Source organism: Ursus americanus, chromosome 14 (assembly GCF_024610735.1).
Source record: "Ursus americanus isolate L20-20 chromosome 14, mUrsAme1.1.p, whole genome shotgun sequence".
NCBI lineage: Eukaryota > Metazoa > Chordata > Mammalia > Carnivora > Ursidae > Ursus > Ursus americanus.
In genome coordinates this window covers 810,645-834,660 of record NC_142140.1, presented here as the reverse complement: position 1 = coordinate 834,660, position 24,016 = coordinate 810,645, and the positions used below count along the sequence as shown (strand labels likewise).

Below are 24,016 nucleotides of genomic sequence, written 5' to 3'. Positions count from 1 at the left end.
CCTTCGGCTCAGGGCGTGATTCCGGTGTTCTGGGATCGAGCCCCACATCAGGCTCCTCTGCTGGAAGCCTGCTTCTTCCTCTCCCACTCCCTGCTTGTGTTCCCTCTCTCGCTGTCTGTCTGTCTCTGTCAAATAAATAGATAAAATCTTCAAAAATAAAATAAAAATAAAATAAAATAGATGGGAAATTTTTATTTTTTATTTATTCTTTTTTACTTTTTAAAAGAAGATTTTATTTATTTATTTGACACATAGAGCACAAGTAGGCAGAGTCGCAGGCAGAGGGAGAGGGAAGCAGGCTCCTCGCTGAGCGGAGAACCCAATGTGGGGCTCAATCCCATGACCTGAGCTGAAGGCAGACGCTTAACTGACTGAGCCCCCCAGGCACCTAGATGGGAAATTTTTAAGTGGGTGGGAGAAGCTGTATCAGGGAAATGCAAACCAAAGCAACGTCAGTTGATACCAGATAGGGAGAGTACAAGGCATAAAAACAAACCCACACGCACACGCACACGCACGCACACACGCACGCACACGCATGCACGCACGCACGCACACGCATGCACGCACGCACGCACACACGCACGCACACTGAGGAATTAACGATTTAGCACCCTCCCCAAAATAGAATCAATGAACAAAACCAAGAATATGTTTGAAAATACAAAGAAGCAGGGAGACCCTTGGCAAATCCAATCAGGGAAACAGGAGGAGAGAAGTCATACAAATATAACATTAGGTGTCTTGAGAAAAGAAATATAACTACAGAAAGAGAAGAGAAAAAACAAATTCAGTATACAAATCAGCAGTAAGAATTTTAAATATCTAGATGATAAGGAATATATTCTAGGAGAATATAAATGAGCAGAATTGACTTGAATTATCAAAGAAAACATTGCCTAAGGACAACCCATTCTCCAAGACACTACAAATTTACACGTAAATTTCCTCAAGTCTTCAAGGAACAGACAGTTTTTAAATATTCAAACTGTTCTAGAGTTTAGGAAAAAATGGAACATTCCACCTTTTTTTTGAGGCTGACTTAACAGTGATACAGAAAGGTAGTGTAAAAGTAGAAAGCGATAGCCCATAGAGCTACAAAATTCTAGGAAAAGCATTAACAGATCCTCTCCAACAGTGACTTAAAGAATGCACTGTGACTTCTGAGGGCTCATTCTGGTGATACAAGAATGAGTCATTAGGAAACCGTAGTAGGGATGCTAAAATCCTCATGCTGACCTGGATTCCAGCTCCAAAGGCATTTTATAAAAATTTCACATCCATTATGGCTCTTTAAAAAAAAAACTGTCATTAAACTAAGCAAAGAAATGGACACTTCTTTTACATGATGAAGAAAAGTCAGATGTAAATATTTAATGGAGAAGAGCTTGAGGCATTTACATTAAAGTCAAGAATCAAACAGGGCAGCCCTCTTCCACTACTATATCTGCGTTGTTCTGGGGCTTCTGGCCAGTGCACAAAAAGGAAGAATAGGAAAGAGAAGGACATACTTGAGAAGGAGGAAGAAAAAAGATAATCTATAATATGAATTATATTCAAGATACCTAGAATATATAAGAGATTGAACTAGAAATATTAGAACTAATAAGAGTTCACTAAGTTGCTCAGAGGATATATGTGTAAAAATCAATAGATTTCTTACATTAGCAATAAGAAGTTAAATATACAATAGAAAATTGCAGCAAAATGGTAGAATGACTTGGGATAAATTTACTAGGAATGGACAAATATATAAGGAAAGAATATAAAAGCATAACAAAAAATATACTGAGGTTTTTGGATGGGATGTCTCAATATTATAAAGACATTATCTCAAAATTAATTTGTAAATTTTATTTAAGTCCAGGAAAAATCTCAACAATTTTTTTTTTCTTTTTGGAACTTGACAGATAATTCTAAAGTTTGTATTGAAAGTAAACATTTGAGAATAGCTCTGCAGCCTTTGAGAAAGTATGGGAAATGATTTTTCCCTTCAGTAGTTAGAATTGTGATACTGTTGCAAAGCTTACACAGGTCAATAAAGCAGTAGAGCACGTGGTCCAAAGTGCCAGCCCCTGGACTTGCCCTATCAGAATCTCCCCGGGGAGCTCGTCCTGACTCCGTAGGTTTGTGGCAGGTCCAAGGATTTGTACGTTTCAGCCTGATTCCCAGGGGATCCTGATGTGCAGCCTATTTGGGAAACACTGATGCAGAGTGTCTCTTACAACAAGAGCCAGAAGCAAAAGGACATGTGAAGTGGGAATCTAACTGACGAGGTCCTTGGGAAAAACGGTCCTTGGAGGGTTAGAGGAGTTGCTTTTCTGGGTTAGAGGGGAGGAGGTAGCTTAGGGTCTGAGGGCATGTGCCATTGTGGAGAGGCTCATCCCTGCTGGGTCGTTACCTCCTGGGATCAAGGCGTGGTGGTTGGGTCGCGTAGCGACCGCCGTGACCCCCTGGATGGCAAGACCTCGGGAGCCCTTGTTGTACACTGGCTTCCTAGAGGGGGTGATACGACAGCCAGGCCATAAATTCAGTGTACCGTGACTTCTTTTTCTCTCCTGCACTGCACCCTCCTACATTCCCGAGGAGTGCTGAGGCCTTTCCGAGAGTGCTAGATGAGGTGAGTCACTGGGCGTGACCAGAGGACACCCTCAGTTGGCTGGGTTTGCCTTTGGGAATCTCATCCAGTTTGATGGGAGTCCTGGGCTGGCCTCTGTGTCTTATAAACACGGTGCTGCACAGAGGCTGGTTTCTCCTTCAGGAAGCAGCAACAGCAGACGAGGCGAGTGCTAGGGAATCAGTCCCACCTAGAAGATACGGGGATGATGAGGGATTCTTGTCACCTCCTGCTCCGATTGCTACAGGAAATGAGTAAACATTGTGATGTAAATGGTGGGCAGCGGTGAGCAGAACCCACATTTGCCGTGAAGAAATGTAGGACCTTCGCTATCATAAAACCCACCACCAAGTGAGCTGAAAGGGCGTGGCCGGGGCTCGTCTGGTCGGGCGAATGTGTGCTGCTCACTGGCCTGAGACCCGCTTCCCTTCACCTGTGGGACACCATGTGCAGCAGACCTCGGGGTGTGAGAGTGGCCTTGGGGTGCTCCCGAGTGGGGGTGATCTTCCTGCCTTGTGATGTCTTGGACTGTTCTCCCCATTCTTTGTTGCATGGATTTTTTTTCCCTTCTTTTCAGAACTCTGCTTTTTGCTTATGTTTTGTAATATAAAAGAAGAAGAAGTATAAACCATAACTGGCCTAAAACAAGAGTTCAGTGGCTAGTTGTCTTGTGTTCACTTCTTGATTCTTAAAGCAATATATAATATGGCTCATGTGTGGTCGTATATGATTGAACACTAAAAATAAAATTCACTTGGGGCGCCTGGGTGGCTCAGTTGGTTAAGCTCAATCCCAGGGTCCTGGAATCGAGCCCCACGTCTCCCAGCTCAGCGGGGAGCCTGCTTCTCCCTCTCCCTGTCCTCCTGCCCTCAACTCATGTTCTCGTCACTCTGCTCTCTCTCAAATAAATAAATAAATAAATAATCTTTAAAGGAAAAAAGGCACTTTCTGCCTTCACTCTGGCTATTTGTTTTCAGTGAAGCACAACTGGGAGACTATGACAGAAGCGATCCAGAATCACATCGGCTCTCTAAACTGGGGCTACAGGCTGTCCTTGCGGGAGAAGGCCGTGGCCTATGTCAATGCCTATGGAGAGTTTGTCGAGCATCATAAAATAAAGGTATTCTTTGTCTTGTCTCGTTTGTTGTTTTCTTTACTATCGCTTGAACTTGCCTTGATCTGAAATTCCATGTCGTGTGTGACGGGCTCTCACTGATGTGTGCGTGCACATTCCCTTGTGTGCCCTGTTTCTTCCTGCTGTTGTAGATTCCACAGATCCTGCTAGATTGGAGGAATTGCCTTTTAAAGAGCTCTTCATTTAAAGTTATTATTTGCCTTTTGATTTTATTATTACCTTAAAAGAAAATGTTTAGACTAAATAAATAGTTGAAAGTTTAAAAGACTAAAAAATGAAAAATTTTAGGAGCGTAATTCTTTTTTAAAATGGAACCTTAGGGGGATGGGCAGAATGGAATGAATAGTCACGGGGCTGAGGGTACAGCCTGGGGAATCAGTCAGGGGTGTTGTAGTAGCGTTGTGTGGGGCGGATGGCGGCTACACACGTGCTGAGCACGGCGCGACGTGTGGACTTGTGGAATCACTAGGTTGTACACCTGAAACTGAGGAAACATTGTGTGTCAACTAGACCTCAGTAAAATGAATAATTACAAAAATAAAATGAAACCTTAACCAGAGCTCCGATATGTTATTCAAAGATGTATTAACAAAAGTAGTATGAAAATTAGCATATTTTATAAGCTTTGTGGTCTTTCCTATCGTGAGAGCAATAGTAAGGAAAATGAGATTGTTTTGATGAACACAAGAATTTTAAATTGGAGTTACAAAAGACAACCAGATACAACCCTCAACACCTAGTTTGTTTTTGAACTCTGCTTACCTAGCACAGTACACAATGATCTTGGGGAGATTTGAGATTATTTTGTAGTTATTTAAATCTCTGGAAGGTGTGAGGTGGTCTGTTGAAAGCTGCCCCTTTGAAACCATATGTGGGCCAGTTTGAATTGCATCACTCACACGAAGCATCATAGAAATACTGGTCAGGTAGTTTTATTTCTCAAATTGTGGCATGGCCGGCATGGTTGGTTGAAAAAGCCAGTCGTTTGCAGCCATCCCTGCCTCTTTTCTGCATTTCCACGTTTACTGATAACCAGGGTCTCCTCAGTTGCTCCAGCTAGAAATCTCAGGTTTCCCCCTCCCACCCCCACAGCCTGTGCTTTTTTCTCTCTTTCCGGGCCCTCTGGAGCAGGTGCCTGTCTCCAGGCTGCCCTCCCTCCATCCCACCATTTAAACCACCCTCTTGTTTAAACACTTCATTGGTTTTTGAATTTTTCTTAATGAAAAATGTATTTATGAATTACTTGTATAATTGAAAGTATGCAAACAATGAATAACCTTTCCTGGCTTCCCGTAGGTGAAATCTTTAGAATGGCAAATAAAGGTGTTAACATTTGGCTAGGATCTGTTTCCCTTCATGGGGACACGGCCCCCCCACCCCTCCTTTCCTGCCACTGTCTGGCCACTTGCCGTTCCCAGACATCTGCTGGCTTTCAGGCCTGTGTGCTTTTCTATGCAGTGTTCTTTCTGTGGGTTTCCTTTCTTCTCAAATCCTCTCGCTTTCTTGTCTGCACTTGAAATACCAGCACCTTTGAAGCTGTCCTCTGCTGGCGTTCCAATCCCCTATTCCACCTCCATGGAGCTCTTTTGGTGGATATTTTCTGAAGACTTCTCTTTCTGTGTTGGTGCTTATTGACTGCAGTATTATTTTTGTACATCCGCTCCAGTTGGGTGGGGAGCTCCGTAACTAGCTGTCCAGGGTGTCTGATACTCTACCGTGTTTGCAGAAGAAGTTGAAATTTCCTTTTCTCTTTTCAAGGCAACCAATAGAAAAGGACAGGAAACTTACTACACTGCTGCAAAATTTGTCCTAGCGACCGGTGAAAGGCCCCGGTATTTAGGAATCCGGGGAGATAAAGAGTACTGTATCACTAGGTAAGATTAAATAGGCTATTGTAAGTGTAAATTGTGTTATGTTTTTGTGTCCAATTTATTTAGTTCCTGATATTATTTCCCAAAAGATTTGAGTTGATGACAAATAAAAAGTATAACACAAGAAGCTAAGTGGTTACCGTAATGAAGCCTGAGAAAATAAGGTTAGTAAATAAGAAGGTTAAATTTATGCACACATACATGCTGTATGATTCTAGGTAATTGCTCAACAAGGTCTGGGAAGTTGGCTCTAAACTTCATGGAGGCCAAAGCAAAGAAGTAAACACAAATAGCGTTAGGGCTTAATGTCTGTATGATAATAATGAACCAGTTGGTCAGGAGAAGCATGGCTATTCCTAATACTGGGATTTAATAGTAATTATCCCTGGATGGGCACAGAGAGGACATTATATAACACAGGACAATGACTTTCAAACTTTTTTCACCAGATGCACATATGCAGCTGATGAATCATTGAACTCTACATCGGAAACTAATGATGTACTGTATGTTGGCTAATTGAATTTAAATTAAAAAAAAAGAAATGTGTTTTTTTGTGACACTGTGGTTCAGGTGAACACACACACTCAGAACAAATCAAACCATGTTTCTTCTTATCACGTGTAATGTAGTCTAATGTTTTCTATTCTATTTCATTTTTAAAACACCTTCACTTGTGATCCACTAATTTGATTTTGAGAAAACGGAGATATATTTCTTACTCTACAATGGACACTCTTACAAACTCCAAAAGGCTCTTTCTGTTAATGTTTCTTCATTCAAGCACCAGGGTGTGATGCAGCCAACAGAAGACCACCACGCATCGAAACGTACTTACTTCAGTTTTATTGCCTACGTGTTCCTTTTGTTGTTTTTATTTTTCAGTGATGACCTTTTTTCTCTGCCTTATTGCCCTGGCAAAACATTAGTGGTGGGTGCATCCTATGTTGCTCTGGAATGTGCAGGGTTTCTTGCCGGCATTGGCTTAGATGTCACGGTCATGGTGCGCTCAATCCTTCTTCGTGGCTTTGATCAAGAAATGGCAGAGAAAGTGGGTTCCTACATGGAGCAACATGGTGTTAAGTTCTTAAGAAAATTTATACCTGTGTTGGTAAGTCTGGACGGCATTTGGAATTCCTTTTATTTTTAGTTTTTTATTCTCTTTTTAGTTTTTCAGTCTAGCTCTCCTTACTTCATTTCATGAAATAAATTAGTCTGTACTTGGAAGGACACCTTAAAGACAGTGCTCCCACCTCTGGTCTACACAACTGACCTCCACATGTCCCTCTGTCCTCCCTGCCCCCCCCCCCCATATGGGGAGGTGCCCTTGCTCCTCTCAGGCCTTCCGTGTGCTCTCGCCTTCTCTCTCCTTCTCAGGGCTGCCCCTCTTCAGTTAACCATCCTTTCCACTCTCTCATTCCCACGAGTCTCTCTCCTCTTTAAACAAGCCCTCCCTTTGCCCTCTCTGCCCTTTTGGTCCCCATTTTTCTTTTCCTGTTCACAGGGAAACTTCTATACACGCTTCTTCTGGTTTCCTGCCTCCATTTTCCACTTCAGCCAACTCTCAGCTGCTTCCATCCGTGCTGCTCCTTTGAAATTGCATGCTGGGGTCTGTGGCAAACTCCGTGCTGTCAAATCCAGTGGTCATATCTCTGCCCTTATGTAGGGGGGCTTCTGCACAGCATTTGGTGAAATTGACATTCCTTCCATTTGAAACACTCTCCATTCTTGAGCTCTCTGGTCCCACATCTCCTCAACCTGTAAATGTCAGAGCACCTCTTCTCTGCAGTTGTTACCTGGGCGGTCTTCTTTATTGCCCGTACTTTATTGTCTCAGTGCTAATGGCTTTCAGATGTATATATCCTGCTCAGACATCTCTCCTGACCTCCACACCCATTTACACATTTGGCTATGGGATATCTCCACTTGAATTCCTCAGAAGCATGTCAGATTTATGAAGACAAAAGTGAAATTCTTGATTTTCTTCCCCAGCTCATCTTTCTGGCCTGTCTCGGTACTCGGTACGTGGTACTACGGTCTACACGGTTTATTAAGTCAGCACCTGCAGAGCATCCCTTATTCTTGCTATTACGCTGCCGCCAGCTAACCCACTGATTTATTTCCACTTCCAAATTGTATCTTGTTAACGGTCCTTTTTTCTCTAACTTTACGTAGTCAAAAAACCTACACACGCACACGTGTGTACCCTCTGACCCACTTATTTTCTGTTACCTTTAGATAGAATCATTACATTATTTACCCTTCCTAGGTTCAGCAGTTGGAGAGAGGTTCACCCGGAAAGCTGAAAGTAGTGGCTAAATCCACTGAAGGACCAGAAACTATTGAAGAAATATATAATACAGTAAGTTTTTATTTTATAAGCAGTAAGTGGTTGAACACATTCATAAATTAGCACAGATGAAGTTTATGGGAAAATTCTACCAGGCTTAATTTTTTCCCCTTGGTTCTTTGTAAAGCTGTAATAAAATGTCAGGTAGTTGAGCTGTTGACATTTGGTAGTTTTTCATGTACATGAAAAATATAAGAAAATATGTGTGTATGGATAATTTATACATAGTATAAAATCTGGAAGCAGATATATCTGACTGTTATAAGTACTTATTTCCAGGGCATTAGATATCCTCTACGTTTGGGCATTTGAATAGTTTCAATAAAAATTGAGTATATCTTATAATGAAAAACAATAATAAAGATCTTTTTATTTTCAAAAACAATATAAAATCTGCAAACAGTGTGAATAGTCCATGGACTATATTGGGTGACAACAGTTCTAATTTAATGATATTTGGATGTCAACATTTTTTTTGTAAACTGTAATGATACATTTATGTTTTATATACTGACGTATGTGTGATTGTTTTTAGTTAAAAGAAATGATATGGGGAGGATCAACGAAGCAAAAAGAATAAGGGAATGAACCATGAGAGACTGTGGACTCTGGGAAACAAACTGAGGGCTTCAGAGGGGAGGGGGGTGGGGGAATGGGATAGACCGGTGATGGGTAGTAAGGAGGGCACGTATTGCATGGAGCACTGGGTGTTATACGCAACTAATGAATCCTGGAACTTTACGTCAGAAACCAGGGATGTGCTGTATGGTGACTAACATAATATAATAAAAAATTATTATAAAAAATAAGTAAGGAAACAAACAAAATAAATCAACTCCTGTTGAGAGTTCTATTAAGATTGTATCGAATATAAAAATCAATTGGTAACTTTTTATTGCAATAGTTAGTCTTCTATCCACGAATATCATATATCTGTCTCTTAATTTAGGTTGTCTTTAATAATTCCTAACAAAGTTAATAAATTTCTCTATATGCAAATCAAGAACATCTTCTTTTAGATTTATTCCTAGGTATTTAATGTATTTTTATGTAGTCATAAATGGTGTTTTTTTTTGGGAAATGTCATTGTCTTTAACTGTTCCTGATGTATCGAAATGTTGCCAATTTGTGTGTTTTGATTTAGTATTCCACAATCTTGCTAAATTCTTACTTGATAATTTATCTCAGATTATTTTGAATTTTCTTTCTATGCCTTCGTACTATTTGTAAATAAACTATTTGTTTCCCCCTTCCTGCTCTTTTCCTTTTTATTTTTTATTTTTTTGCATAAATACACTAGCTGGGCCCTCCAAGAAGTGGCAGTGGCAGGCATTCTGTCTTGTTCTCAGTATTGAAAGTTTTCAGTGTTTCATCATTAAAGAGTAGTGTTTTCTGTAGGATTTTGTTAGATATTCTTAATTAAGTTAAAGAATTTCTCTTCTCTTTCTTGTTTGCCAAGGGTTATTTGGTTATTTCTTTTTTGTTTTTTAAAAATCACGAGTGGATGTTTGGTTGCGGTGTTTCTTTTGTAGCTGTTGCTCAAAAATTTTTTTTCTTTAATCTGTTAATGTGTTGAATTACATTGATTTTCTAATGTTAAACAACTCTGTGTTCCTGGTATAAACCCAGCTTGGTAATTGTTCTTTTTATATATTCTTGGATTTGGTTCTTTAGAATTTTTGCATTAATATTCATGAATTGTATTGGCTCAATTTTCCTTTCATATATTGAACTTTTAAAGATTTGGATATCAAGGTAGCTTTAGCTCATGAAAGAAGTTTGGGGTATTTACCTCTTTCTGTATTCTCTGCATTTTCATAATGTTGGAATTCATTCTTCATCTGCTTGATAGAATTCATTGATGTGTAACCATCTGGGCCTAGAATTTTCTATAGATATATGTATTTGACTATTGATCAAATTTCTTTAACAATCATAGGGCTATTTCTATTTTTTTCTTGAGTTACTTTAGATCATTTTATTTTTCTAGAAATTAGTTTATTTCATCTAAGTTCTCAAATATATTGGTATAAAGTTATTCACAATACCTAAATTTGTAAATGGTTACTTTTATAATAAAGTATAATTTACATGTAGCAAAATGCATATGTCTTAGATGTACAGTTCGGTCAGTTTTGACAAATGTACATGTTTGTGTAATCCGTACTCATTTGAAGGTAACAGAATATTTCTATAAGTTCAGAAAGCTCTCCCAAATCCCTTCCCACTCCCTGACCCAAACAACCCTATTCTGATTCTGTCACCATAGACTAGTTTTGCCTATTCCAGATGTCACAGGAATGGAACTATACGATACGTACGCCTTGTATTCATCCATGTTGTTGTGTGTCTGTAGTTAGTTCTCCTGATTGTATGAATTATATGAATATAAAATTGTATGAGTGTACCACAGTTCATTTTCCTACAAGTGGACATCTAGGCTGTTTGTAGTTTGGGCTATTGTGATTAAAACTGCTATGAAGACTTCTTGAGTAAGCCCTTGTAGACCTATATTTTCATTTCTCACGGGTAAATACTAGGAACGAAATTAGATGGTCATAGGATAGTTTCTGTGTTTAACTTTTTGAGAAACTGCCAAACAGCTTCTAAGTGAATGAATCACTTTATATCTCCACCAGCTGACGTGGGCGTTTTGGTTGTCCCATGCCCTCAACTTTTGGGCTTGTCCAGCTTTTCCATTTTAGCCATTTTAGTGCGTGTGTAGTGGTGTCTTATTATGGTTCTAATCTGCGTCTTCCTGATGACTAATGATGTTGAGCAACTTTTCATGTGTTTACTGGCCATTTATTATATTTTCCGTTATGAATTATCTGTTCAAATCTTTGGTCCATGTTTTGTTCAGTTATTTGAATTTTTATTCTTGAAGGAGTTTTGTATACGTCTTGGATACATTCTGTTTTCAGGTAGATATATTGTGAATATTTTCTTCCCATTCGTGGCTTGCCTATTCATTTTTTATGGCATCTTTTGATGAGCAGTAGTTTTAAATTTTTTATGAAGTCAAGTTTATCAATTTTGCTTTATGGTTAATGCTTTCTCTGTGCTCTAAGGAATCCTTTTACCCAAAGGTCATGAATCTATTCTCTCATATTTTCTTCTTGAAGCTTTACAGTTTTATCTTTTATGTTCAGGTCTGTAATACATCTTGAATTAATTTTTGTTTATAGAATGAAGTAGGAATAGGGGTTCTTTTTCTTCCATATGGGTATTTGTTGAAATATTTTTCAACATTTGTTTGTTGAAAAGACTTCCGTTTTGAAGCTGAGCTGCTTTGGTGCCCGTATTGAAGTCATTTGACCATTTAACTGTGGGTCTGTCTCTGCACTCTTTATCCCATTGAACGTTTGTCTCCTTTCACCACAGCGTTTTCAATATTGAAGCTTTATGGTAAATTTTAGACCAGTGGAGTAAGTCCTCCGGCTTTGTTTATAGGTTCTTTACCTTTCCGTATAACTTTTAAAAGCAGTTTGTTGATTTCTACCGAAAAAATCCTGCTGGGCTTTTGATTGGAATTATATTGATTATATAGACCGGTTTGGAAGAACTGACCATCTTAACAATATTGAGTTTTCCAGTGTGTGAACTTCATAGATCTTTCCATTTATCTATGTATTCTTTAGTTTCTCTCTGCAGTATTTTATCATTTTGCTCTAGAGGTCTCTCATGTATTTTGCTAAATCTGTCTCTTAATATTTCATGTTTTTAAGGTATTATAAAATGGTATTTTAAATTTTTAAATTTTCAATATTTAGTTGGTAGTATATAGAAATACAAATGATTTTTACATGTTGACCTTATTGTAGATTCTTGGGGTTGACGTCTGCATATAAAGCCGGTTTTGTTCTTCTTTTCAATCTGCCTGCCTTTTATTTCTTTCTCTTGCCTTGTTGCACTGGTTAAGTCCTTCAGTACAACATTGAATAGAAATTGCTTGAGTGTGGGCACCCTCATTTTGCTCCCACCCGAGAGGTGAAGCATTCAGTCTTTCATCATTGCTAGGATGTAAGCTGTAGACTTTTTTTTACCAATGCCTTTTAACAGGTTGGGGAAGTTTTCTTTTATTCTTAATCTGCTGAGGACTAAATTAAAATCCTCAAATGTTGTTAAATTTTGTCAAATTCTTTTCCCATATGTATTGGTTAACGATTAAATTGTTTTCTCCATTATTTGGTTAATATGATTAATTACATTCATTGATTTTTGTGTGTTGAAACAAATTTGTATTTTGGGGACAAACCCCAGTTGGTCACGATCAATTATCCTTTTTATATATTGCTGTATTTCATCTGCCAGCTAACATTTTGTTTAGTATTCTGCATCTGTGTTGAGGAGTATGGGCTTATAGGTTTATTTTAATATCCATTTTGATTTTTGTGTCAGTTGCTTATGCTTGCCTCAAAGAAAGGAGTTGGGAAGTGTTCCTTCCTCTTTTTTTCTGTAGGAGTTTGTATCCCATTAGTAGTATTTCTTACTTAAGTTTTGATAGACTTTACCAGAGAAGTCATTTGGGTCTTGAGTTAATTTATGGGCAGTTTACAAATTGTGGATTCATTTTCTCCAGTGAATATAGGGTGTGTTCCTCGGCTAAGGTTGCCATAAGAAAACACCACAGAGTGAGTGTCTTAGGCAACAGTAATTTAGTTTCTTACAGTTCTGGAGGCTGGAAGTCAGATCAAGGTATCAGCAGGTTTGGTTTATTCTGAGGCCTCTTTCCTTGCCTTGCAGATGGTGCCTTCTCCTTGGGTCCTCATGTGGTTGCCTCTCAGTCTGTGTCATCTGTGTCCTAATTACCTCTTTTTATAAAGGACACCAGTCGTATTGGATTAGAGCCCCCACCCTTATGGCCTCAGTTTACTTTGATTACTTCTTTCATGGCGTCTCCAAATACATTGGATTCTGAGGCAGTGGGGCTTAGGACTTCAACATGTGAATTTGGTGTGGGGACATAATTTAGCCCATAACATAGAGTTATTCAGATTTGCATGTATGTGTCTTGGTAAACTGTCTTTCAAGGAATGTTTCGTTTAAGCTGTCAACTTTATTGGCATAGGGTGTTCATAGTATTCTGTTATTGTCCTTTTAATCCTGAAGGATCTGTAGTGATGTTCCTTTTTTCATTCCTGACATTGACAATTTGTGTTTTGGATCTCACTCTAAATATAGGTTTTGTTAGCAATTGGTCGTGACTCCTGTACGAGGAAAATTGGCTTGGAGAAAATTGGTGTCAGAATCAATGAGAGGTAAGTACACGTGGGATCATTGCACTGCTGCTGCACAAAGCAAAATATTTCTGCAGGTCAGCTCTTGGGAATTCTCATTTAATTACCAAGATGCAGAATTTTAATGCTGTAAGTTGATTTCGTAATAAGTACTGCGCCGGCTCTGTATTCATCAGTTTTTTTCATTAATGAGTCAGTAACTCTTTAGTGTTTGCCTTAAAGAACTGATACATTAAACAGTGGTTTTAAAAAATAAATTGTGGAAATTTCTTCACCCACCGTCTGATTTAGAGTTAATTTTTATGTTGTTGTTCAGGCAAGGAGAAAAATTTCAAAGCTCTAAGTGCGACTCTGGGGGATATCTGGAGCTGTCCTTGGCATCCAAAAAATGAGTATGGTTTCACCGACCAGAAAGGTGGTGTTTTTGGAGCTACAGACCCCTTATGATTTGAGCCATTGATCTTATAGACGTTGATGGCCTGAGGTGCCTCTCTTCTTAGAGGGAGGTCTTTGCTCTATGTGCTTAGTCATTTCTCTTGGAAGAGTTCATGTTAGTCATCCAGCAGTACCAAATGAGTCATGATGTATTTGTTTCCTTTCCAAAATCCAATAGGAGTGGCAAAATACCAGTAAATGATATGGAACAGACCAATGTGCCCTATGTTTATGCTGTTGGGGATATTCTGGAGGGTAAACTTGAGCTCACACCCGTTGCCATACAGGCAGGCAAGCTGCTGGCTCGCAGACTTTTTGCTGGCCGTTTGGAAAAGGTGAGTTTCCTGCTTTTGAGATGATATCTGGATCAAAATTGTGATTTAAAAAATCAGTACAAATAACACTTGTGTACTTGTTTTGCAAGTAAAGGGTTCATCACCGATAAATTAGTATTTACTAATGATTCCCAGCAAATATTATTTGAGTGTCTGCTGCGTGCAAGTTCTCGCTAGGTGATATACAATGGATCAGCGTGGTTCCAGCACCAAGAGCCTTCCCAGGAGAGTGGCAGATCATGCGTAATCTAAAAACAAGGGCAGTTAGTTGTAACTTATTGGACTGGTAAAGGCATCCCAGGTGGATGGTTGCTGGCCCTGGCTTCAGTGCCTGCTGCTGTACGAACCTGGTCGGGTTGTTTCAAGTCTCTGTGCCTCGGTTTTACCTCTGCCAAGTGTGAAGGTGGTGATTTCTACCATCTCATGCACTTTTCATTGTCTTCAATCAAAGATGGGGGACAGGCTCTGTAGGATGAGTCATTCAAAACCAAGGAAGCACAGGGCTTTTCTGGTAAGTAGATAATGCAGACGCAAGCACAGAGCTCAGCAGGGCTGTGAGCAGTCTGTTTGAGTTCCCAGCTGGGGACATCGTGCTCTCCTCCTTGAGAACACTGGGATGTGTGGAGATGTTGGCGGGTGAAGGGCATGGGTGGGGTGAGGAACGCTCAATGTTTTGTCCTACACGAAGAATTGTCCCTTCCGTAATACTCAGAGCATTTGGGGTGTGTGCGGGCAGAGCACTTGGGCTAGAGGAATACAGCTGGGAATGAGGCTAGAAAATTCATTTGGTGGCAGCTCATCGAAAGTCTCCTGCCACAGTAGAGACCTGGAACGGCCTTCTCTAGGCAGGAGGAGCTGTTGAAGACCGTTATTTCCTCCTTTCTGTTTAGAAAGGTGTCAAAACACGGGAAGAACACTAATAACCGCCCGTATCACGCTTTCATTCACGTGCCCAGGTATTAACATTTCGCCTTTCGGCTCGCTCTCCTTTTCTGAATATGTATGCGTACAATGTGTGTATTTCGTTTTCCAGAGCTTTCTGAGGTAAGTGGCAGGCGTCGTTGACATTGGCCCCTATATACTTCAGCACGCATATCCTGAGAACAAGCATCTTCTTCCGTAACCACGGTTTCATTATTCAGACAAATTCAACAAAAATGGGATACGATTCAGATTGCCGTTTCACATGTGCACATGCACGTGTTTGATTCACGTGGTACGTTTAGCTCTTCTGACTCTTAAGTCTCTTTTAATCTGAAATGGTTCCCCGACCTTTATTTACCTGCTTGTTTTGTTTTCCATGATTTTTGATGAGTCCAGACTATTTTCCTTGTAGAATGTCTCCTATTCTGAATTTCTCTGATTGTTTTGCATGATGAGGGTCAGGTGAAATGTTTTGAGTACGTCTTCTTCATAAAGGATGCTGTGTTGGGTGCTTCGTGAGGTCATGAACATATATGGAGGCATTGCTGGGTGGGGGCAACCAGGACGCAGCTCTGCGGGCATCAGCGGGTGGAGTCCGGGATGCTGAACGCACGGTGTGGCAAAGCAGTTAACATTTCGGGGTGTGTGGAGGCAGAGTAGTCGCTAAATGCTCTAAGAAGTTAATCAAGGTGGCTGCTGGGCGGCGAGATCTGAAGACGCAGCAGTGTGTTTAGGGTATGAAGAAAGAAAGAGTTTAAAGGTACAGGAGTAGACGGAAGGCGACAGGGCAAGGTGAAAAGTTCAGGTGGAGGAGACGGTTTAAGATGCGGAGAAAGTGTTTTAGACGAAAGGAAGGAACATTGAGGAATTTCCTGTTGAATATTCTTAATTTATAGGAACTGGGAGACAGAGGCACCCGTTGAGAATGAGGCTTCCCCTGTAAGCCATGGGGCACGGGGTCAGCTGCTGGTCAGTACAGGTGACCTTTGAATATCGTGGGTTTGAACTGCGTGTGTCCACTTACATGTGGATTCTTTTCAATAAACACAATACAGTGCTGTGAATGTATTCTCTCTTCCTTATGATTTTCTTAGTAACATTTTGTTTCTCTAGCTTTACTGTATTGCGAGTATATAATATACAATGCATATAACGTAAAAATATGTGTTAGTCAACTATTTTACATTATTGGTAAGGCTTCCAGTCAAGGGTGGGCTATTAATTAAGTTTTTTGGGGGGGGCAGAAGTTATATGTGGATTTCTGACTGCATGGGGGGTCAGGACCCCAACGCCCACAAGGGTCAACTGTAAATGGATTGATGAGTATCTGCGGGCCTAACAGAAGTCAGAAAATACTAAGATTATCCTTATGGTTGTGTGGTTTTTTTCTACCGTGTTGGAAAAAAGAAAAAATGCTCGGCTTAGCCACGACGTGCAGGTTAGCAAGTGTGAAGTGGTGTTAGAGTATCTCAGTTAAAGATTCTAGGCTGATGTACGTTACACATCACCCACCTCATTGTTGTAGGGATGGCTGGTGGTGCTTGACTTGTTTTTGTCTGGGGTAACAAAAAATAGACGCTTACTCACACTAGGCAGCCTGACGGGGTTTCTCACCAGGACCCTGTGCATTAGCAAGTTGAAGCACTGACTTAGAACGAGCCCCACGCTACGGCTGGGCCACACTGCATTTGGGGCTAGCACCGGGGCTGGGGTCACGGCACGCAGGTGGGGGTTTCACAGGGTGCTCGTCCGTCAGCCTTATGTGGCTGTAGCTGCACAGGTGCGCTTCTTCCTGTCCCACTCCCACTTGGGGCTCTTCCTTTGCTTCTCGCTCATCTTCCTGCAGAAGAAAGAGTTTGACTGCCGTAGCTCACCTTTTTCTACATAGATTTCTGGCCAGCTTACGCATTAGCTTTCTTTGGGTTAGAGGTCACCTCTGACCTAATCACCTACAACCTGTTGGCAGGGTTGGGGGAGGCGTGTAGTGCTGTGGGCAGTGTCACACCTTGAGGGGGCTATTGATCGGTAGGCCTAGTGACCTTCATCTCTGGTTGTACCCTCCACCCTTTCTCTGCTCCTGCACACTACTTTCTCTCCACACATGGTTTTAATGAAGCTTGCCCCAGTGTGTTCCATTTCTCCACGCTGTCACAGACACTCTCCTCCAGGCAGGGATGCCACCGGCGCTCGCACTCACTTTCCCACAGGCAGGTGCAGGGAGCTGCTGGAAGAGGCACGTAGGGCTCAGAGTCTGCAGCCTCCCCGCGATGTCCGCTCATGCTCTGCCTCAGTCTGATAAGGGCTCTCTGGGGCTTCTGTCAGAACCTTAGGACTTACGAGATCCCGGTTCCCATGTTAGCACCCCCTACACATATGCCATCTCCCCTTGATGGCCCAGGGCGGCCACCCAGTCCAACACTGTTAAACTGCTTCTTTGCTCATCTCCTCTGTGGAAGTTATATGAATGGCCAAGGGTGGCCTCAGCTTCCAGTGAAATGGCATGATTCTCGGGTCACCTGGTAGAGGGGCTCCAGGGGAGCAGGGTCCAGAATCCTAGGGATGGAAAGAAAACATTTTAGAGTGGAAGTCAGGTTGGGGTTTGGGGAGAGCTGGTCCCATTCGTGGGCCACTGGCCAGAGTGTGGTCTCTGCTCTGGAGTTGGGCTCACCCCTACTTTGAGTGTAGCAACGAATTCCCTGAAGTGGTGAAATGGAAGAACAAATCACATTGAACCAGACTTATCCGTTTTCCTCTTATAAATGGATGCAATGTAGGTTTTTGCTGTGAAAAGTGTCACAAAATAAGCAGATGTAATTTGTTTATCTTCCAGTGTGATTATGTTAACATTCCAACTACGGTGTTTACTCCTTTGGAGTATGGGTGCTGTGGGTTATCTGAAGAGAGAGCTATTGAAGTACATAAAAAAGAGAATCTCGAGGTAAGATTGTTGTACTGCTTACTTTTTCAGAATTTCTCTTCGAATCAGCTGACTTTGCCGTCACTTTTTGTTTTGCAAGTTACTGTAATGGTTAGAGTGTAGGAAATCCTATTCCTAGTTTAGGATAATCAGAAATTAAGTAATTTAAACCCTATTTCTCTAGCTAATAATTATAATACAGTTGGGGGAAGGGGGGACAAAAGATGTATTAGGACTTTCGAGTTACAAGTGACAAATGTCTGTTTGAGTAGCTTATACAGGAAAGCGCAAGTTATTATAAGACTTTTTGGAATGCAAGAGTATATCAAGGCCTTAGGAAGGGATGAGAACCAGGACCCGCAAGACCATCCCCACTCACGTATGCGGGCAACTCATTCTTGTTTCTGCGTGCAGACTTTATTTGCTTCTGGAGTGCACATAGCAGCCAAAATCAGCCCTTTCTTCCACAAACAAGTTTATTCAATAGTTCTGGTCTGAGGAGGAACTGATGGACTCACTGTTTCTCAGTCTCAATTCTGAATTAATTCTGAATTATGGAAGAGGACATCTGATTGGTCCGAGTTGGATCAGCCATCCACCCACTTCCAGTCAGCATGGCCAGAGTCAGGCTCCTGTCCCATCAACAGGGGACATCTGCATTGTTGATGGGCTCGGGGTGGGGAGGGTGGGAAGTTTCCATGGTTGTCAGCCTGTTATGGGCTGTGAGCTGTCAGATTCCCAAAAAGATGTCTGTTGCACGCGTTTATTTCCACTTCCCCTTCACCCCTGCCCCATCCAATCATAACAAGCTTATAAATATTTTCTTACGTTGTAATTTGATGGGTAGTTTGAACGGCTTTTTTTCTGTACCCCCTTCCAACATAGGAGAGATAGGAAGAAATAAAAAGAGTTGGAGGATTATTAGTACCTCATGTTTTCAGCAAAAGAGATTTGAAATCTCATTCCTCTCCCTTGAAGTCACATCAATTACTGGAAATGCCTTGAAATCATAGCACTAGTTCAGTGGCCTGATGAGTAACCAGAGCTCTTATTTACATCTCCAGTATTGGGAAAATGAGGGATTAAAACTTTATAATGTTATTTTAGCTGGTTGTTTTCAATGAGAAACGTATGCTGTCGACGACGTTATTTCATCAATGTTTATAATTAATCCTTTGTGATAATGAGCCTTTTTTTTTTCCTGCAGTGGTGAACTTAACTTGAGTCTTGGCAAATTGATAGTAAAATTACGGATTTAACACTTACTTCTAAAACTTTTGAAATTAATGAGAAATTAAGATAGAAAGACAGGCACGTGAAAGGAAGCACGTAGAAGGCTATACCCCAGACATGGGAATATCTTTATAGGAAAAACCCCCCTAGGTTTGTGGGATTATTTTAGGTCTTTTCCCTAAGCTTCACTGCAGATCAACTAACCATTTCCTATATATTTATGTAGTGATTTATTTGTTGTGCTCAACAGGACCAGAAATTTGATTTACTATTATTTTTTTAAATTCCTATTATGAAGAGATTTGAGGAAGCTTCTCAAAATTACATATATTTTTTCAAAGTGAGAAAATGAAGGTGGGAACAAAATGAGGGTAAGAAAGATTAGGATAGTGTTAGAAGAAAGGTGAATTTGTTGGTTCACAGAATTCATGCCATAAAGTCACATAGATTTGCTTTATAATTAACCTAAAAATCTATCTCCTACTACCTGACTAAAAGAGGGAAAATTGACTGAGATTTCTCAAGTTTTTACAAAAGGGGCATTGAGATATGGTGAGTAATGGCCTTAGAATATCCCCTTAGTACATACAGTAGTGGATCTTATAGAACTGTGTCTTATTAGCTCCTGAAATGCAGTCCCGTGGCATAATGCCATTGCGTAGTATGATACAGAAGGAGTTCCTGAAGGGGCCTAAGTAAGGCTGTGCCCATGTGCTACTCTCTGGTGACCCGACCTCATAATACAAAATTGTGAAGTATCTAGAACCAAGGTTTTAACCTGTTTTAATATGAATTGCTTTGAGAATCTAGTGAAGTTTTGGTTCTCAGGGAAGGACCCCCCCCCCCCCACGCTGGTACACCTGAGAGCCATCCTTAATCCCTCTGTGTTGGTCACCAGCAATAGTCAGTTCACCAGGAAGTGCTACCAGTTTGACCCCCAGAGCATGTCTCATGTGGACCTACTTATTACCATCCCCGTGCTCTCCGTCCCGTGCCAGTCCACCATCATCTCTTGGCTGTAGCCTTCCTCCTGGCCTCCCTGAATTCGCTCATAGCCCACTGCAGTCTGGTTATCACACATCAGCCAGAGGAGGTTCTAAAAATACAAATCAGTTAGGCCATTTCCCAACCTAAAGCATTTTAAAGATTTCCCAGTGCTCAAAGAATACAATCTGAACTGCTCACTGTTTGTGAGAAGCATCGTGTAATCAAGTCATTCATGCTGCCCTTTGCACTGCTTATAATGGTCCAGTCACACTGGTCTACTGTTTGTTCTAAAAACTCACTATGTTCCTTCCTAAGGCACAATCTGTGGGCTTCTCGTTTCCTTTGCTTATTACTATGATATGGAAAAGCCCAGGGTAAACACCCCTGCCAACACTAGGGGAAACGTTACCCAAAGGAGACCGATAAAAAGAAACCATGTGTTCTTCCCCCAGTGCTGTGATTCCATACCTGATACTGCCCTTAGGAGAAGAGACAGAGAGGAGAAAGAAAGAGACATTGGGATTTCTCCTGGGTAAAAAGCCCCAGGCTCTCTACCTAGTGAATACATGATATGTGGAAGGAGGGAGCAGGGGAGTAACACCTGGATTGATTGTTAAGGTCACATTTGAGAATCAAAAGCACTCTATCACTGAACTACCAAATACATTGGAATCAAAAGAAACAGATGACAGAGAATAAAGTTAATGATAGGAAAGGTTGAGATAAAGATGACAAGGGTTGCCTGGGTGGCCCTGTCGGTTAAGCGTCCGACTCTTGATTTCGCTCAGGTCATGATCCACGGCCAGCATGGAGCCTGCTTAAGATTTTCTCTCTTCCTCTCCCTCTGCCCCACCCCTTCTCTCTCTCTCTCTCTCTTAAAAAAAAAAAAAGATAGACATGGGTAGACGAGGATGATCCAACATAAATATAATTCATACCCTGCAGTAGAAAATCTAACAAGAAATACAGAAGTGGTATTCTGAAATATGGTGGAAGAAAGCATCGTAAAATTAAAGAAGAACTGAATCTGAAGATTGAAGTAACATACCATTTTCTAGAAGAAACCAACATAGCATGATCGACACAGACATGTTCTAGTTACGCTAGTTATTTGTAAGGGCAGTGAACCAGCCTGGCCCCAGGCTCTTTCATAATAACATTCAGTGTCAAAGACAATAGAGTGATGTCAATAAACTTCTGATGGAAAGGGATCTGCCTTTAAAAATAATCTTTGAAGGATGGGGGGAGAGTAAAGGAGTTAAAATAGCAATGACATTTTGGGGGAAAAACCAGATGAGTGGTAAATAACCCAACAGATAAAAAAAAAAAAAAGATGATAAGCTGGTAAGGGAAAAGTCAAGAAACCAACCTGACTTTACATCAGAGTCATCAAAGGGTCAGAAATTAGTGACACCATGTATGTCTGGAGGGGATGTAGGGGGCCAGCTGACATCAAGCAAACCAAAAATCCATTTAAGAAACAGTGAGACTGTCACCTCCAGACACTACAGAGCACTTTCCACACACTGGCAAATATCTGAAAGGTTATTTTCTGGTGATGGTTAAAACCAAAAACCTTTTAACTAGGGAGTACTGGGATTAACGGAAGGCAGGATCCAGCACAGTACTGAAGTGAACAAATACATACTGAATCTTACTCTTCTTCCACTGAGCTCCCAGAAGCCTGGCGACCAGCCCTTCACCCTCTGGCCAGAGGTTGGTAGAGTCTGATTTCTCAGGGGTATCTGACAAGTCCATAGAGAAACACCTAAAGATACTGAATAAGGCTCCTCAAATAAACTTCCCAGTTAGGTAATTGGACAGTGAAATTCAAATTCAATAAGCTATAAAAATGAGCTTACAGTTTTCAAACTTTGAAAAAGCCACTTTTTGGCATAATTTACTTATAGCAAGATGTAGATTTTGTGTGTCTGTGTACAGTTTTATGAGTTCAGACAAACAGTTGTGAAAGCCACCATTAGAATCAAGATAAAGAACAGTTTCATCACCCCCAAAACCAAACATCTTTTTGATCCCCAACATTTAATATGAGCAGACAAAGATTAGCAGACTTGAAAGAAACAGACTATGTACATAGGTACAGAAATAATGTATTATTCTCATGAACAGAGAATAAATAGGACATACCTTCAGAAGTAACACTTAGAGAACCAACAGATACCTGGTGGAAATGTAAAATATGGTAGCAGAAATCAAAAACCCATTGGATGGGCATTTATCCCAGAGAAATGAAGACTTAGTTCATTTCTGTGTGTACATGAATATTTATAGTAGATTTATTCATAATAGCTCCAAATTGGAAAAAAAAACCCACAATGTCCTTCAGCAGCTGAATGGCTGAACAGAAGGCACATGTCCATAGCAGGGAGTGCCGCTCAGAGATAATGATGGGTGAACAGGGGTGCTATTATGGAGAATGGTGAAGGGACCCCATCCCTTCACTGGGAGAGCAACTGAATTGGCAGGAAGTGTTTGAAGCAGTTCTTCTGGAACCCTGGAGTCTAGTTGAGTACTTTCAGTGTCCAGAGGAGAGCTTGAGGAGAAGGCTGGAAGATTGGGGGGGGATTTTTGTGTTTCAGTAATGGCCAGTGTCCCACAAACCCAGCACTGTGGTGGGCACTTGCAGGATTTGGTGGCCTCTGCTCCTGGTGCAGCTTTCTGGGGCCAGAGTGGGCAGTAAGGACCTTGTCCTCCAGAAATCAGGGCAGTGTTTTGACTGCCCATCCCTGCTTCTGATTGCTGAGAGGTTGGCACCAGCCTCCACCAACTGAAGTGTCTTCCCTGCTGTGGTGGGACTTCAAGAGAGGGCACTCCTTCTCCTCCCATTTTGGGAGTCAGACATTTAAGGACCTCTTTTTCAGATCCCTGGCTGACCTCAGAGACAATGGAACAGAAACCACAACAATGAACACACAGTATGCAAAAATAGTTTGGAAAAGTCATCCATGGAAGACTCTAGCTCTCAACAAACAAAAAACCAGCAATCTCTGAGATGTGGAAATATGTAATTTCCAGGGTTACCATATTATAATACTCAGAATGTCCAGACTCAAGGAAACAAACAAATACACAAACAACAGAGCATATATATTAGTTTGATAGGTCTACCATAACAAAGTACCACAAATTGGGGGCTTAAACCACAGAATTCTAGTGTTTCACAGTTCTAGGGGCTAGAAGTCCAACATCAAAGTAGTTGACGGGGTTGTTTCCATTTGATTTCTGTGGAGGAGAATCTATTCCATCCCTCTCTCCTAGTTTTTGGTGTTTTGCTGGCAATCTTTGTCGTTCCGTGGCTTACAGATCTTACCTTGTCTTCACTTGGGCTTCCCTGTTTGTGTGTGTTTCAGAGTACCCAAAATTTTCTCTTTTTGTAAGGCCAACACTCACATTAGATTATGAGAACCACCCTACTCTAGAATGACCTCATCTTAACTAATTACGTACAATGACCCTATTTCTAAATAAGATCACATACTAAGATACTGTAGGCTAAGACTTCAACATATGAATTTTGGGAGGACACAGTTCAACTCATAACAACATACAAAGAAACAGGAAAGTATGATCTATTCACAGGAAAAAAGAATTTGACAGAAACCATTCCAGAAGAAGCCCAGACTTTGGAATTATTAGTCAAAAACATTAAATCAGCTCTTAAATCAATGTTAAATATATTCAGTGAGCTAAAGGAAACTGTGGACCAATAACTAAAGGAAGTCAGGAAAACAATGTCTGAACAAAGCATCATTAAAGAGATAGAAATTATGAAAAGGAACCAAACAGAAATCCTGGAGCTGAAAAGTACAATAACTGAATTGAAATATTCACTAAAAGTTCATCAGCATATGTGAGTATGCAGAAGAAAGCATCAGTGAACTTGAAAATAAGACAGTTGAAATTATCCAGTCTGCACAGTAGAAAGAAAAAAGAATGGAGAAAAATGAAGAA

The 24,016-nt window shown here is 40.8% G+C and overlaps 1 protein-coding gene across 1 annotated transcript in view; it reads left to right on the top strand.

Annotated features, from left to right (window-relative positions):
• TXNRD3 (thioredoxin reductase 3) overlaps positions 1-24,016 on the top strand; it is a 58,032-nt gene that overhangs the window by 20,704 nt on the left and 13,312 nt on the right. The window contains exons 7-13 of the mRNA XM_045812353.2: positions 3,595-3,737; positions 5,511-5,626; positions 6,509-6,734; positions 7,893-7,985; positions 13,158-13,234; positions 13,827-13,983; positions 17,738-17,845. Of these exons, the coding sequence (XP_045668309.2) occupies positions 3,595-3,737; positions 5,511-5,626; positions 6,509-6,734; positions 7,893-7,985; positions 13,158-13,234; positions 13,827-13,983; positions 17,738-17,845 (920 nt within the window). The remainder of the gene's footprint in view (positions 1-3,594; positions 3,738-5,510; positions 5,627-6,508; positions 6,735-7,892; positions 7,986-13,157; positions 13,235-13,826; positions 13,984-17,737; positions 17,846-24,016) is intronic.